This window comes from Ailuropoda melanoleuca, chromosome 2, assembly GCF_002007445.2.
Source record: "Ailuropoda melanoleuca isolate Jingjing chromosome 2, ASM200744v2, whole genome shotgun sequence".
Classification (NCBI taxonomy): Eukaryota; Metazoa; Chordata; class Mammalia; order Carnivora; family Ursidae; genus Ailuropoda; species Ailuropoda melanoleuca.
The window spans coordinates 95,823,288-95,841,359 of NC_048219.1; the positions used below are offsets into that span (position 1 = coordinate 95,823,288).

The 18,072-nt window shown below is 37.8% G+C and overlaps 1 protein-coding gene across 1 annotated transcript in view; it reads right to left on the reverse strand.

The window, feature by feature from the left end:
* CNTNAP5 (contactin associated protein family member 5) overlaps positions 1 to 18,072 on the reverse strand; it is an 820,239-nt gene that overhangs the window by 605,900 nt on the left and 196,267 nt on the right. Inside the window, exon 3 of the mRNA XM_034654380.1 lies at positions 12,608 to 12,801. Coding sequence (XP_034510271.1) covers positions 12,608 to 12,801 — 194 coding nt within the window. The remainder of the gene's footprint in view (positions 1 to 12,607; positions 12,802 to 18,072) is intronic.

Here is an 18,072-nt window from a genome sequence, read left to right on the forward strand (position 1 = left end):
CTACCTTCAATAGCGATAGTAATAGCTACCCTTTATTTATTTAGCACTGTGTATGTTTACACACGTTAACCCATGTGTGGTTTACACAGTGGTCCTCAAAGTAAGGTCCCTGACCAGCAACACCAGTATTATTTGGGATTTTGTTACAAAGGTAAATTCTCAGCCCCATCCCAAATTTATTGGATTAGAAGATCTGCAGATGGGGCCCAGCAATCTATGCCTTAAGCTCTGTGGGACATTTTGAGGCACATTTCTTTTTGAGAATCTCTCCTTCACAGACCACATTAAGTAACAATATTCATATACCCACTTTGCAGAGGAGGAAACTGAGCCTTCTATGGATTAAATCATTTATCAAAGTCATGGAATTTCTAGCTGCCAAACTTCAAACACTGATATAATCTAAGGGAAAAAAGAAAAAAAGGAAAAAAAATCATGATAGTTAAAGACTAAATGAATAAAAGTTAGATTTCTTCCCCTCAGTCATTATACCTTGCTAAAATAATTCAATATATTCACATAAAAAATCTAGTGCTCTGCTGCATGTTCAAGTTGAGATATTCATTCCAATTTCTCCAAATCTAAGTGGGTGTCTCCAAAACCTAACTGGTTTATATATACCAGAAATACACTTATGAGTCAAGTTTCCTGTGAACTGCTGAGGACTTTAAACGATAAGATTAATTTAATAACAGTGGATTTAGAAGAATTAATTTTAACCAGATTATCTTCCGTCCTTTGATGATCAGCTTTTGGACCTTATCCCATTACAAATGCAACCAGTTTGTAGGAGACCGCAAACATCTGCTCTCCCCTAGAAAGTGTCCGCATGAATATTAATCCTGAAGACTACATGTTGACTTCCTGTCCATGTGATGTGTTTAAATGCCACATGTGTAAAATGTGTGAAAGTACTCACTCCTTAAAGAGGCTAGACCCCATGTTGGGAAGTTGTCTGAAGCATCTTAGCAAATTCTAACATTAAGAAGGGAAAACAGATGGGCATCATTGTGGAACTTTCATGGGCTCGTGTGGAGCCAGAGGGCTGGAGGCAAGCCTGCTGCTTCTGGGGTAAAGCCAGCTGTTGCTTGCACAATGCTGATTGGCCAGTTGTTCCTTCTTCCTTTTTCAGCAGAGCCTCATCCAGTGATAAGAGAATCTAAGGTCAACAAAAAGTGCTCAGGACAAAACTATAGGGATGATTCACAGGAAATATCAAGCTTTGAGGGGACCTTGTCTGTTTTAAGCCGGATCCCTAGTGAAGCTCAGGCTTTATTGCCAGGTGTTTCTTATTACAATCCACATGGCAGCCCATAAACCAAGGAGTCTAAGCAGGGGAAGTATAGAGGAATAGATGCAAAGGGCCTGGAAGTTTCTAGATAAAGGCCTGCCATGGATGGAGAGAATCAATATAATAAGATTAAGTGATATTTTCAAGATCATACAAGTGACCAATGGAATCTGACTCTAATCAAAAGCCTCCGCATTTCCCTTCACTCCTTGTTCTGTTGGTCTGGTGCATAGTGCTCTCTCACATTTGCACTGGTGGTCTCCATTAAGTCAGAGACAAAATTCTAACCAGAGGCTAACTTCTTAACGGAGCTTTTAGTTATGACCAACTATGAAATAAATATCTATAGTAAAAGCTTGTATGTATACAGAGAGCCAAGGAGAGAATATTAACAAAATCTTGAAAAAATATATTTGATAGCATTTTCTTATATGTGATCTTTGTTATTTAACAATAACCAAAAAACAAAAGCAAAAACAAAAAACCCAAATACCACATCAAAACAAAGTAATTAACACATTATGACTTACTTTCTTGGTCTATAGCTAAAGACGATATGTGCGTGCTAGGAGTCCACAATGTCTAGCCAGCTTTGCTCTCCAGGTTTATCTCATAGAATCGAGCAGGGAAATCTTGTATCTAAATTTATTAATTCTGTGCATCTCAGATACATCTTATACATCTTCCTTTCAGATTTTGCTTACAGCACTTATCCTGCTGTGAATATTCTTCTCTTCCTACCACTTTCTCTTCCTCCCTTCCTACATTTGTTGGGTTTGTGTTAAGCACACAGCCTTCTGTAGTTGCTGGGAAGCCAAAGTAACTTGAACATGGTCCCTGCCCTTTGGACTCATCTTTGTCCTTTGCACTCTTGACTCACCAGCCCACCTTCTCGAAGCTTCATGCTCTTGGACAGCCATCAGTGCTGCTTGTACACACATGCTCTCAGTATCATTTACCTTCTCCTTGATGGCTTTGCACATCCATGGAAGGGATTAACCTCACCTGAAAGCCCCTTTTTATGCCCAACACCTAGCACACTGTCTGGCATATAATGAGAGTTTAAAAAATATATGTTGATGGTCATGAGATTCTCACTCTCCAATTGTTTTCTGAAATTGGTAGGCTTAAAATACTATATCAAACAGTGATCAGTACTCAAAATATTCTAGACCAAACTGGCAAAATAAATGTGCATGAATCATAAAGATCAGAGAACATCTCCCAGAGTTCAGAAGTCACTCGAGGATGAAATCAGAGGACTAATGAGCTAAATGTATACTCCATTGTTTCAATTGACCTCTGAGTGAGAAAAGTGTGGGGTAACATATGCAAGCCCTTTGTATTAGACAGATTCCATAAAGCTACCTTATCATACAAGCCAAAGGATTCTAAAATAAAGGACTAGACTCCTGATGTATTTGGGAAGAGGCAACATGATTTTCAGAAAAGAAAACTATAAGCTTCTTATCAATAATATACAGTATATTCAGAGGGGAGTGATGGGTTAGTGAGGGGGATGGAATCTGCCATGTATTATTGGCCATCGGTGAGCAGGCCTACTGGCATGGAAATTGCCTCAGTGAAGGATAATAAAATGCAGTAGGAGAGTGTAAAACTTACTGAAGTTTTTAGGTGACATTAAAGTCTCTAAGTAGGAGGGACTTAGAGTTGAATTACAGAAAGAGTTTGTATGAACACTTTCCTAGATGTGTAAAAGTGGTCAGAAAACACAAATATTTTATCCAATATGCCTCAATAAGAAGGATTTTATTTATAAACGAAACATAGTTGAGATGGGGCCTGGAGATCAGGTATAAGATGGTTTCGGGGACTTGGGCTTTGTCTTTTGTACACTGTGGTTTTCTGGGGGTGAAGTTCGTGGATACAAAAAGGTAACCGAATTTTGATATAAATCATCTTTTACATCCAAGAAATGTGGTGAAGGGTGGTGGAATCTGGGAGCTATGACAGTGGAAATTAACTTTGAGGTGAGTGAAATACACTTTAAGCATGTACTGGCAAAGCCTACCTTATGGGTTAAAGATCCTTGCACTTGTTTCTTGCCCTGTTCTAATAAGAACTTATTAAATACTTGTGAGTCCATTGACTGGGAACATTACCCTGATACCCTGCTGTAGCCGGAATGGGTATGGAACTTGCCGTCAGAAAGGATATTGAAAATGAAACATATAATATTATTGAATCATCATATAAGATTTTTGCATCCATAGCTAATGCACTTAGCACAGTTGATTGGGGGGGGGGGGGGGGGGAGCAGCAAAAGACCTCAAGAAAAAGACAAGTGAAGATTTCCCTGAAATTTTATAATAGATCAAAAGATGGAGACATTCTATCTTAGGTGAGAAGAGGAAAGGATCCCAAATGACTTGTACACAAACATGAGCAATGTGGATAAAGTGACTTAAAAATAGGATACCATGTATTAAAACACAAGCAGAAGTGGCTGTCTTTGAAATTTCAGAGTGATAAATATCAGAAAATAAAAGAAAGTGGCAATGCACATAGATGACAATGCATTTTTAGAACACTTACATGTTGTATGTGAGAGACATAGGTGGGTACATTAAGGGTTAGAACACACACAGGAGGACTTCAGAACTGAAGCAGTAATTCATGCATATATTTGGGATGGTAAGTGTTTCTATGGACCTATCTTTCCAAATGACCTGTAATGGGGCTCTGCTCTGTGTGGATTTAATTAGAGTTTCCTTTGTTCCAAATATATTTATCCATTTTACCAAACATAGGCAAATGTTGCTGCTCAGAGTTAGAATCTTAATATTTGTATATATATATATTTTTGGCATGTCTACAAGCCAACCAGAAAGAGATTTTAAATCTGCTAAGATTCTAAAATTGTCACTAAGTTTGTCCCTGAGACCTTCACACCTGATTATTTAGTGAAGTGGGGAACTCTGGCTTGTTCATAAATCATGATTCATCTCTAAGCTGCTGCTTGGCGGCCTCATTCATGAACATTCCATTCAGTGCCTGATCAGAAATTCTTCAAATTGAATTTTTAGGGCATGAATATTTGATATTATATATCGTATAGACAGATATATTTTCAGGATTCTCCTTCTGAATGAACTTTGTAAAATAAAATAAATCTCTTGAGTGCTGGTAAATTGATATCCCATCCACGGCATGTCCTAAGTTGTATTGTTTGCTAACTCAATTTTAAAAAGCATTACAAACTCCGTATCATCCGAAAATTGAAGATCTGCAAAAGACCACGTAAAAGTCTCATTCGAGAGATTCTCTACTTCCACGATACATCATCCTTAATTAATTCAGTACTTGATACCGATGTTTTTAAGTATTGACTTTTTATGAAAAGTTAAATAGAACAATTTAGAGAGATTTATAAAAATCTCTTGTTTGGCCATTGCTCTCATCTTGTTTATCAGGCTTAATTCTGGTAAATCTATAATCTTCCTTCTAATTTTAAATTTAAAATAAAAAGTAAAATGAATAAATAAAACTTCTCAAGGTAATCTCTTTTTTTTTTTTAAAGATTTTTTATTTATTTGACAGAGATAGAGACAGTGAGAGAGGGAACACAAGCAGGGGGAATGGGAGAGGAAGAAACAGGCTCATAGCGGAGGAGCCTGATGTGGGGCTTCGATCCCATAACGCCGGGATCACGCCCTGAGCCGAAGGCAGACGCTCAACCGCTGTGCCACCCAGGCGCCCCTCAAGGTAATCTCTTGATCCAGCAGCATACTCTTGTGGAAATAATAATGAATATTAACCACAAGTCAGATTTTATATATGTCCACGAAGTATTTGGTAAAGTACCGAGCCACTGTTTGATGGGCATGCAGTTTCTGAGTTTAAGCTCCATCCATATGCTATAGAATGCAGTTCGATATTATCGCTGTGTTCTCACTCACACTTTAGCAATGTGTGAATAAAACAATAGGGCTTAACAGAGTGGGTCCAATAAAGTTTACATTTAAAGTGAGGAAAGTAAATCAATTTTGTTGATTTTAATTATTAAAAAAATAATCAAGCACGATAAACGAGAAATGGTGAGTACCGTTTTGCAATCACTTATATTTAGAAATAAATCTTAGTTTTGTGTTCTGGCACCACCAGTATGAGCTTGGGTCAGTTTCTGTGAGCCTCATACCTCTATATGCTGTCTAAAAGACACTTCGGAGATAAAGCAATAGTGACTGAAAGTTAAGGGATGAAAGTGACATTCCATGGAAATGGAGAGCAAAAGAAAGCTGGTGTAGCTATACTCAATCAAACAAAATAGACTTTAGAACAAAGACTGTAACAAAAGAAAAAGAGGGCAGTACCTAATGGTAAAAGAATCAAAAGAAGAAGATGTAACAAGTATCTTGTACAGCATGCATAGGAGCACCAAATATACAAAGCAAATATTCATAGACTTAAAGGTAGAAATTGACAGCAATATAATAATGTTAGGGGATTTTAACCCTCCAGTTACATCAATGGATAGACTATCCAGACAGAAAATCAATAAGGAAACATCAGTGTTAAATGGCACATTAGACCAGAAGGACTTAACTGGTATAGATAGACCATTCCATTCAAATGCAGCAGGATACACACTCCTCTCAAATGAACATGGACTATTCTCTGGGGTATATCACATGTTAAGCCTCAAAACGAATCTCAGTAAATTCAAGAAAAATGAAATCATATCAAACATCTTTTCTGACAACAATGGTATGAAACTAGAAATCAATTTCAAGGGGCACCAGTTGGTTAAGTGTCCAACTCTTGATTTCAGCTCAGGTCATAATCTCAGGGTCACGGGATTGAGCCCTGAGTCAGGCTCTGTGCTCAGCATAGAGGCTGCTCATTGTCCCTCTCCTTCTGCTCCTCTCCCTCACCCCCCACTTGCAAGCTCTCTCTCCTAAATAAATAAATAAATAAACAAACAAATAAATAAATACATAAAACCTTTTAAAAAATCAATTACAAGAAGAAAACTAGAAAAACTACAAATGCATGGAGATTAAACATGTTAGTGAACTACTACTGGATCATAGAGGAGATCGAAGGAGAAAAAAAATCTAGAGACTAATGAAATATGACATACCAAAAATATGGCATGCAGCAACAGTGATTCCAAGAGGGAGGTTCATAGCAATCAGGCTTACCTCAAGAAACAAAGAAATCTCAAATAAAGAGTTTAACTTGACACCTTAAGGAACTAAAAAAAAAAAAAAAAAAAAAAGAATAAACAAATTTCAAAATTAGTAGAGAGAGCGAAATAATAAATATCAGAGTGGAAATCAGTGAAATAGAAACAAAACAAAAGAAACAAATAAATAAAACCCCCAAAACATAGAAAACATCAATGAAACTAGGAACTGGTTCTTTAAAAAGACAAACAAAACTTGCAAACCTTTAGGTAGGCTCACCACAAAAAGAAGAGAGGGCTCAAATGAAATCAGAAATGAAAAAGTTACAACTCATACCACAGAAATAAAAGGGATTGTAAAAGAACTACTATGAACAATTACTTGCCAACAAATTGGACAACCTACCAGAAATGGTTAAATTCCTAGAAATTTAGTTTCATCCAAGACTGAATCCTGAAGTAATAGAAAATCTGAACATATCAATTACTAGTAAAGAGACTGAATCAGCAATAAAAAATTTTCCAACAAACAAAAGCCCAGGACTAGATAGCTTCAATGGTTAATTCTACCAAACATTCAAAGATTTAATACCTATTCTCAAACTTACAAGAATGTAAAGAGGGGCGAGTGCTTCCAAACTCATTTTATGAGGCCAACATTACCCTGATACCAAAACTGGACAAGGACAACACAAAAAAGACAATTACAGACCATATCCCAAAGAACATAGATGCAAAAATCCTCAACAAAATATTAGCAAACTGAATGTAGCAATACAGTAAAAGGGTCATACACCATTATCAAGTAGGATTTATCACAGGGATACAAGATTCAAATTAACAAAAGTGAAAGCTAGAAATCATATGATCACTTCAATAGATGCAGAAAAAGCATTTAGTGAAATTCAACAACCATTTATGATAAAAACTCTCAACAAAGAAGTATAGTGGGAAGGGACTTCAACATAATAAAGGTCATATGTGACAAACCCACAGCTAATATCATTTTCAACAATGTAAAGCTGAAAGCTTTTCCTCCTAAGGATGTCCACTCTCCCCATTTTCATTCAACATACTATTGCAAATTGTAGGCCTAACACTTACACGCAAAAATTTGTTGTGTTTCTACACACTGATAACAAAGTATCAGAAAGAAAAATAAAAACATCCCATTTACAATTGCATCAGAAGGAACAAATTACCTAGTAATCAATTTAATGTAAGAAGTGAAATACTTGTACACTTAAAACTGTAAGAACCTGATGTTGAAGACAGAAAGAAATGGAAAGATATTTCATGCTTATGGATTCGAAGAATTACTATTGTTAAAATGTCCAGACTACTCAAAGCAGTCTGTAGATTCAATGAAATCCCTATCAAAATTCCAAGGGCATTTTTCATAGTAGAAAAAATAATTCTGAAATTTATATGGAACCACAAAAGACCCCAAATATCCAAAACGATCTTGAGAAATAGCAAAACTAGAGGCATCATAGCTTCCTGATTTCAAACCATAATACAAAGCTATAGTAATCAAGATATGGTATAGCATCGGCATAAAAACAGACACATAGATCAATGGGACAAAATAGAGAGCCCAGAGATAAACCCACACATATACGGTTAACTAATTTATGACAAAGGAGGCAAAATTTACAGTGGAGAAAAGACTGTGTCTTCAACAAGTGGTGCTGGGAGAACTGGAGAGCTACATGCAAAAGAATGAAAGTGGACCACTATCTTACAATATAACACACACAAATTAAATTAAATAGATTAAGGGCTTCAGTGTGAGACCTGAGTCCATAAAAATATTTGGAAATCATATATCTGATAATGGGCTAATATACAAAATATATAGAGGACTCATACAACTCAATGAGAACAATAAAAAAAATTTTTGATTAAAACGTAGGCAGGAACTCTGAATGAACATTTTTCCAAAGAAGACATACAGATGGTCAACAGGTACATGAAAAGATGCTCAACATCACTAATCATCGAGGAAATGCAAATCAAAACCACAATAAGCTGTCACTTACACTTGTCAGAGTGGTTTTTATCAAAAAGAGAAGAAATAACAAGTGTCGGCAAGGCTGTGCAGAACAAGAAACCCTCATGCACTGTTGCTGAGAATGCAAACTGGTTCAGCCGCTATAGAAAACAGCGTGGAGATGCCTCAAAAAAATTAAAAATAGAATGACCAGATGATCCCGCAATTCCACTACTGGGTATCTATCTAAAAAAATGAAAATGCTAATTCAGAAAGATATGCACCCATGTTCATTGCAGCATTATTTGTAGTAGCCAAGGTATGCTAACAATCTAAATGTCCATCAATGGGTGAACGGATAACGAAGACGTTACACACACACACACACAAATAATACTCAGCCATAAAAAAGAATGAAATCTTGCCATCTGCAATAACATGGATGGCCCATGAGGGTATTAAGCTAAGTAGTATAAGTCAGTAAGAGGAAGACAAATACCACATGATTTCACTTACCATGTGGAATTTAAAAAACAAAGCAAACAAACAAAACAAACAAAATCTAGACTCTCAGATACTGAGAAGAGATTGGTGCTGCCAGAAGAGAGGGATTTGGTGTATGGACGCAATGGGTGAAGGAGATCAAGAAATACACTCTTCCAATTATAAAATAAAGAAGTCATGGGGATATAATGTACAGCATGGAGAATACAGACAATAATATTATATGGACAACAGTATTGTATGGTGACAGATGGTAACTAGACTTATTGTGCTAACCATTTTGCAATGTGACAAATGTTGAATCACATGCTGTATACCTGAAATGAATATAATATTGCATATCAGCTACGCCTCAATAAAATATTTAGACAAAAAACTCAAAACTGCAATTCATTCTGAAAAACAACAAGTTCTGACTGAAAATGCCAAAGAAAATAAATAATCCCACAACTATTTGTTCCTCTCAAGTCAACATAAAACCCTAAAACAGTTCCTCAAAACGGAAGATGTGTTTATTTTTCATTTCAAAATAAAGCAAAACAAAAGAAAGCAAAAACCTGTAAAAATTTATGGAGGTTTCAAAATTGAGTGAAAAAATAGAACAGTCCCCCAAAGCCCTATTTAAAAAAAATTTTTTTTTGTTTTATTTATTTGAGTAATTTCTACCCCCAGTGTGGGGCTCAAACTCACAATCCCTAGATCAAAGATTTCATGCTGTGCTGATTGAGCCAGCCAGGCGCCCCTTAAAATCCAATTTTTAAAATGAAGAAAACCCATGCTCTGGCAAATATTACGACCTAATATTACAGGCAACCCAGAATAAAGATGATAATAATAGTTTCTCAAGATTAAATCTGCCATAACTAATCTCAATCCCCAATTTACTCTTATTTTCAATTAGCAATACTGATGAGTAGGTGATTATCAGACAACAATGAACATAAAATAGAAATTTGTTTCCAACCAAGTGGGGCCAACACAGAAAAATATAGACAACAGCAATTTGAAACCATATTTGGCATTAATTTAATGGGGGAAAACAAGAAGGGAGAATATGAGAAGGACAGATTACTCTTATCAATTGCCAAATCTCCACATTTTATGTACATTTAGAGAAAAATAAATATTTGGAGATGTTTTTCCTTAAATTATAAGCAATGTAAATTAACACATTATTTTATTTAGTGCATGAGTTTCTGAAGCCTCCTCCAGGTGCCTCTTGCTCTGTGCCTCTGTCTCCCTCTAATTAAATTATAAGCAATGTAAAGTAACACATTATTTTATTTAGTGCATGAGTTTCTGAAGCCTCCTCCAGGTGCCTCTTGCTCTGTGCCTCTGTCTCCCTCCCTAATTAAATTATAAGCAATGTAAAGTAACACATTATTTTATTTAGTGCATGAGTTTCTGAAGCCTCCTCCAGGTGCCTCTTGCTCTGTGCCTCTGTCTCCCTCCCTAATTAAATTATAAGCAATGTAAAGTAACACATTATTTTATTTAGTGCATGAGTTTCTGAAGCCTCCTCCAGGTGCCTCTTGCTCTGTGCCTCTGTCTCCCTCCCTAATTAAATTATAAGCAATGTAAAGTAACACATTATTTTATTTAGTGCATGAGTTTCTGAAGCCTCCTCCAGGTGCCTCTTGCTCTGTGCCTCTGTCTCCCTCCCTAATTAAATTATAAGCAATGTAAAGTAACACATTATTTTATTTAGTGCATGAGTTTCTGAAGCCTCCTCCAGGTGCCTCTTGCTCTGTGCCTCTGTCTCCCTCCCTAACCTCAGACTGGGGACAGCCTTTCATTGCACCAGAAGGTCAAGAGCTTGGGCCTTGGGGTGGGGGAGGAAAGTTCTTTTTCACAACTTGGAGCACACTGTCCTTCACTTCCTAGGTGAAGGTTGTTTATAATGACAGAATGATTCTACATTTTGTATTTGTCTTGTCTTTTTAAACTTTTTTTTATTCTAATATTTTTTTATTATATTGTGTTAGTCACCATACAGTACATCCCTGGTTTTTGATGTAAAGTTCAATGATTCATTAGTTGTGTATAACACCCAGTGCACCATGCAATACATGCCCTCCTTACTATCCATCACCACCTTTTCCCAGTCCCCCACCCCCCTCCCCTCTGAAGCCCTCAGTTTGTTTCTCAGAGTCCATAGTCTCTCATGCTTCATTCCCCCTTCGGATTACCCCCTCTTTCTTTATCCCTTTCTTCCCCTACCGATCTTCCTAGTTCTTATGTTCCATAGATGAGAGAAATCATATGATAATTGTCTTTCTCTGCTTGACTTATTTCACTTAGCATTATCTCCTCCAGTGCCGTCCATGTTGCAGCAAATGTTGAGAATTCGTTCTTTCTGATAGCTGAGTAATATTCCATTGTATATATGGACCACAGCTTCTTAATCCAGTCATCTGTTGAAGGGCATCTCGGCTCCTTCCATGATTTGGCTATTGTGGACAATGCAGCTATGAACATTGGGGTGCATATGGCCCTTCTCTTTACTACGTCTGTATCTTTGGGGTAAACACCCAGTAGTGCAATGGCTGGGTCATAGGGTAGTTCAATTTTTAACTTTTTAAGGGACCTCCACACTGTTTTCCAGAGTGGCTGTACCAACTTGCATTCCCACCAACAATGTAGGAGGGATCCCCTTTCTCCACATCCTCTCCAACAATTGTTGTTTCTTGCCTTGTCTATCTTTGCCATTCTAACTGGCGTAAGGTGGTATCTCAGTGTGGTTTTGATTTGAATTTCCCTGATGGCTAATGATTTTGAACATTTTTTCGTGTGTTTGTTAGCCATTTGTATGTCTTCATTGGAAAAGTGTCTGTTCATATCTTAGAGGAGAGCATAGGCAGCAACCTCTACGACATCGGCCATAGCAACCTTTTTCATGACACATCTCCAAAGGCAAGAGAAACAAAAGATATAATGAACTTGTGGGACTTCATCAAGATAAAAAGCTTCTGCACAGCCAAGGAAACAGTCAAAAAAACTAAGAGGCAGCCCACAGAATGGGAGAAGATATTTGCAAATGATACTACAGATAAAAGACTGGTATCCAAGATCTACAAAGAACTTCTCAAACTCAATACACGAGAAACAAATAAATCATAAAATGGCAGAAGATATGTCTTTTTAAAATTCTTAATTATTTTCAAATTTCCAAAGAGGCTGTCAAGCACAGTGGCTTTAAAGTAAGACCAGACAGATTCTCATGCTGAGATTTTTACAAATTGTTCAATGTTGGTCAGATTACATAACTGAGATGGGTGGGTCACTAGAAGGTATGCAAAGTGCCTGGTACATAATGAACAAGTGAATAAATGTACACACATGTAATAAATCAACACATTCTCATTAACAATCAGACTCTTGGAGTATCCTTCTGCTTTTATAGATGAAGAACTGAGACCCAGTCAGTGAATTACTCGAGTTACCAGAAGAGGAGGAAAACATAGAACTTTTTTGCAACAGGCATCCTAATTTCCCTTGGAACGGGAGCCATGCTGGAGATAGGACTCATATACTATCTAATTATTTCTGAATGGGCACTCCACAGTTATTAGGCTACCAACAACCTGGGTAGAGGAAAATGATAGAAATGCTCACTGGTTACCATTACTACGTCTTAGATTCATTCATTGGAAGAGAAAAGATGTCCTACCCAGATGCTGTCTTCTTGCTTGTACTGTTTCCAGTTGCGTCCTGTGTCACTGAACATCAGGCTATAACTCGTCACCCAGTCAGAGCTTCCGTATCTTCCCTGCGTGGCCACTGCTGTAATCTCCACTCTGTTTCCCAGGTCCATCTGGAGCCACTGTTGAGCATTGGAATCTGCTGGGGACCAACCGCCAGTTCCTGGAAGAAGATCAGAGAGAAAGTTGTAGTAACATCCCACATGGCTGCAACTTTCAGCTCTCAAAGAGAAACAAAATGGTGTGCTGCTAAGATGTCTTTACCCCCCAAGGTGCCCTGTTCATCCACGCATGGCCTGATTTCCATTCTTCTCTCCCATCCTATTCCCTTTCATGGTTCAAGATTCATCTTGAACTCATGCTGTTCCTTCCATAACTCTTCCTGTCTTTCCTCAGGCATTAGTTTCCATTTTCTGGAATCCTGCTACAATCGGTACTATTTATTTATTTTTATTTTCTTACAACCTTAATCTTGTAACATGCTTTCTATCCTCTGCCTGACTGAAATCTCCTTCCTTCCTTCCTTCTTTTCTCCACTCTTTCATCCCTCCCTCTACCATGGCCTAGATATTTTTGCTGTGGATACGAAGATGAAAGATCATTGACTATATCTATGACTCTGTCTCATCCATTCGACTGAGGTTCTCTAAGCACCTGAGCATTCTGGGTACTGAAGAAAGATAGGCAAACAAAAATGTGCAATGTGATGTGATGGGAAGCCTTATGAGGGGAAAACAGAAGGTACAATAGGAGCACAGAGGACATAATGTCTCAGTAGGTGATCGGAAAGGCTTTGAGACAGTGACGACGAGACAGTATAGCTGAAGCCTGAAGCAAGTATGACCGTGTTGCAGGCAAACAAGGTTAAAGAGAGAAAACGTTGTAGAGATGTGACAAGAACAAGGGAACAGCATGCCCAAAATCTCAGAGGGTTACGAAACAATGTGCCACGTGTCTGGATCCATGTGGGATTCAGTATACTTGACACACAGGAACATTCTTACATGGGACAAAAGCCTTCGGGCCCTACAAGTTTATTATTTGGTACACTGGAACTTTGCAGAAGATCAACATTAGCTCTTGCTCAGTTGGAGGACTTGTGGTCTGTCTTCAGTATTTGTTTCACATAGGAATAATGAAGTCAATAATCATCTTACTGACCCAAGAGTTCACAAATCTTCCAAATCCTGAGTGGAATCCTGGAAAGGAAGAATGCGCATGCCATGGGTGGGAATGAGAGGGAAACAACGCTTCTGTGAAGCACCTTATTCACGGGTATCAAGTTGGGGAACTAATTAAATTAATTAATTAATTTTCACTTTAGAGGATTTAATCAATAAATCCCTTCTGATTTCAACCTATGTCATTGAAAATCATTTTAGTAATGTCTCAGTCTACTTTCTCACTATCTCAGAAGGATTCAATGGGACTTCTCCTTGGTAATCAAGAGCTTTTCTGAACCCTGGCTCCCCAGTGCAGACAGGCTGTCATCGATGGAAGCAGACAGACAGACACAGGAGATGGAGGTGTGAGGTGGACCCTACTTTAGTCATAGGCACATCCTGCGAGTTGTGTGTTGATTCTCTCCTAATAGCTACTGCTGTTAAGCTTTTGTTTGATTTTTTTTCACTTTTCTGAGAAGAATGAAATGCAGGGAAAGCAAGAGAAGAAACCTGCTAAGCATCTATTATGGAATGTATTAAGTGTTTCACAAAACATAGATACAGTGGCAGATATGGCTGATTTCCCTAATATCCATTTCTCTTCTTCCGTGGTGGGTGTGAAGCTTAATTTCATTTTCAGCTCTCCATCCTATTATACGTATAGCCACAGAGATAAGTTCTCTCCAATCATAGGAAGAAGACGTGCCACTTCCAAGCCAACTGATCTCTTCCCCACTTGTTTCCCCTTTTACGACTGATGGATGTAGTTGGCACCAAGGCCCTGTATCATCACATGAAGAAAAGCATCTGTCTACTTGAATGCCTGCCCCAAATAATAATATGAACAAGAACTAAACCTCTATGTTGTTGAAGGCATTGCACATTAGAACTATTTTGATATTGCAATTCAGCCTATTTAAAACATGCATAATATCCTGTGAAATAAATAGCACAACTGCCATTATATAGTTCAGGAAACTGAGATCCAGCAAGTTTAGAACACCTGACAGTAGGGATTCAAGCATAGCTCTTTGAGACTATTATGTAGCAGAAAAAAAAAAGGTTTCTAAAAAACCCAGAAAATCAATAAAGAGAAAAGACACTGGGAGGAGGCATTTGAGCAGAGATTCTGACATGGCAGATCCAGAAGTACATTTTTATCAACCAGCTCTGTCTTCACTAACCTATCCACAGCTCCCAGTCCGGACTACCTTCTTGCAACTTCTCACAACTGACAGGGAGGTTTAAGAAGAGTTTTTACATCAAAAAAGCCCCAAAAGATTCTGAACCTATTTATTTACATTCAATTTCCCCTCCTGCCCATTTCATGAGGCCTCTTTCTTCTTAAGTGGAAAAAAGCAAGGTTGTATAAACTACATGATCTCAACAGTATTAAAACATGATAGAAGAGAAATTCGTATGGTGATTTCTTCTGAGTGATGAAAATATGAGTGATTTCATCCTTTTATGCTTTTTGCCTATAACATATTTTTTATTATCAGCATGTCTTTCTTATATAAATGGAGACTCACATTATTCATATTTATGTGGTTTATTGCCTAAAGAATATGTACAGCAATTGGACAGCTGGTGACAACTTGTGACTTTTTATGTGATCATCACTATTTTTGAAATCATTTGAAATCAAAATCCTCAAACCTTAACTATTTCTCTTTTATCCTCAATAATCCACAGCCAGACTTCCTAGTCATGCTTTAGGATTTTTTCTTCATTTATTCTAATTATTATCATACTCATATATGATAAGAATTTATGTTTAGAATGGAAGAGAGAAAACAAAATGGCAAGGAACTCTCCCTGTCACCTCGCAAAACATAAAATCACAGAAGACTAACCAAAAACCAAACCAAACCAAACCAAGCCAAGACAAAGCAAAAGAGGGAGAGTTCATGCTAGAAGATGTCTTCGAATTTGTCTAAAGAAAATCACATCTCCCTTTTGCCCACAGTAAAATCCTTAGCTTATTAATCACCCTGAAATTAGCCGAAATGGAATTGTTGTTGTTCACCTTCATTAACACATTGAGTTAAAAATGTTCCAAAGCCAGACGCTTCAACCTAAGCTCTTAAAACGTAGGGACACTGTCCGGGTGATAATTGCCAGGAATTCTTTCCCTGCTGTTGAGGATGTTCCCTGCATTACAGCTAATAGGCCAGGCATCCAGGGTTGCCATGGTTGCTATGGCAAACATTCTGTTCCTTGCACCAAACAATAAATGTGTTTTCAAAATGATGAGCGAAGCCTAAAGATTCTATTTGCAGCTACTCTAAACACACACTGTACCCACAATGGCTTTCTGTTTCTGAATTATTCTCTAGATTGGGGATGTAACATACACACAGATACCTGTGTTTGGCAAGTCAAAGCCATAAACTAAGGCAAGGCTGTCTGTAATTGTGGCTGGGGTAGCAATGATTATGAACTGCAATTCCCATAATCCTTGCAGTTTAAATTTAAGAGAATTTAATAAAAAGTTAAGGGTAGATTTTAATTTTAAAGGAAAGCTAACTTCACTTTAGATTTTATTATCATCTAGAATTTTTCAATAACTTTCAGACGTGGGATCATGAATGATTTCCATGGTCTATCTTAGCACAGCCCAAGCCCCGAACACTACATTTGCCTTATGTAACTTTTGGGAAGAGGATGGGAAAAGAAGGTTGTGGACTGAAAGCCAAAAGAGACCTGGTTCAAGACACAGTTTTACTCCTGAGGTTAGACTGGATGAGGAATTCTCAAAGCGGCTCAATCATCAGACACATCTTGAGGACTTGTGAAGATGACAGTACATGCTGTTGGCCTTCTCCTTGATGACTTATTCAAGGGCCCAACCTGGGAATCTGATTTTTTAATAACCAGATTAGAAAGTTGGTCCTGATGTGCTGAGAAGTTTGGGAAAAACTGGATGAGACAGCTTCTACAATTTCAGTTCTAATATTTTACCATTAAGAGTTGCTTTATTTCCCTATGTAGTAGTCCAAAATAGCTTAAATCCAACATGTTATTTTTGATTATCAGAAACAACCATAACAAAAAATAACAACCTGAAATTGCCTCTGGATCTAAAGGTGGTCAGCCTTGTTTCATTTGTCCCCCAATTCCCCACACCAAACACAGATGTTTGTAAATTCAGACTTAACAATTGCCAAGGAAATCTGAAAAGTTGTGAATTGAGAAATATCCACCTCGGCTCTTGCTTGAATAGTTATTTATACTCCCGTTAATCCTTTGGTTCTTCTCATCACCCCCATCCTGCATGCCCTTGGAGTGTTCATTCATATACACTATTAGTTGACAAATGGTCCTTGCTAAGTTATAAACACCACCCTACATACTTGGCACACATGGACTCATTCACCACCACAGTAGCTCTATAGGATAGATATTATTATTATGCCCATTTTACAGGTGGTGAAATTGAGGCTAGAAAAGTTGGACAGCTTTTCCAAGATCACACAACTAGTAAGTGGCAGAACAGGGGATTCGAACCCACAAAACAGGGCCCAGAGCCCAAACTCTTAACCACTCAGCAACACCGCCTCTGAACAGGATGGACAGAAAACCCTTCTCCTGCTCATTTTTCTTTTCTAAAATGGCGATTCTCATGAGAAACATAATTCACATTTTACATTTTGCTTTGAATATCTCATCTGATTCCCATAATAATCAGCAATGTATTTTTAATTTCCACTTATGAGAGAATAAAGCAGGCTCAAAGGGTCAACCAGCTTATGCTGTTGAGAGACTGTTCTCCAACCCAGTCTTTCTGATGTCTCGTCCCTGCCTGAGATTCCAATGGGGACCAGTGTCTTCAGCCTTAGAAATGACCCTTATGGAGAATTCTAAACAAGGTTTAAGCTAAGACAAGAGAAACAGATCTTCTGACTCCCAGCAGCTCCCTCCTCAGCCCTTTACACCATGATGCTTATTCCTCACTTCACATGATGGGGGAGGCTGTACGCCTGGTAGAAAATAGAGAAATCCCTCAGTTTCTACACTTATTTCCACTTCTAACTCAGGAAAGGAAATGAGAGTTGATTGATGTCACACACTGGAAATGGGCGCAAATGGATTATATATAGCCCTCCTCTCAGCAAAATTTTAAAACTCTCATTCAAAAAAAGAGTCCATTTAGTACAAGACCGACAGGAACTAGAACAGTCACACACACACACACGCACACACACACACACACAGAGCATTTTCACACCTAATCTGTTTGAAGCACACAGCCATTTTTAAAAGCCCTA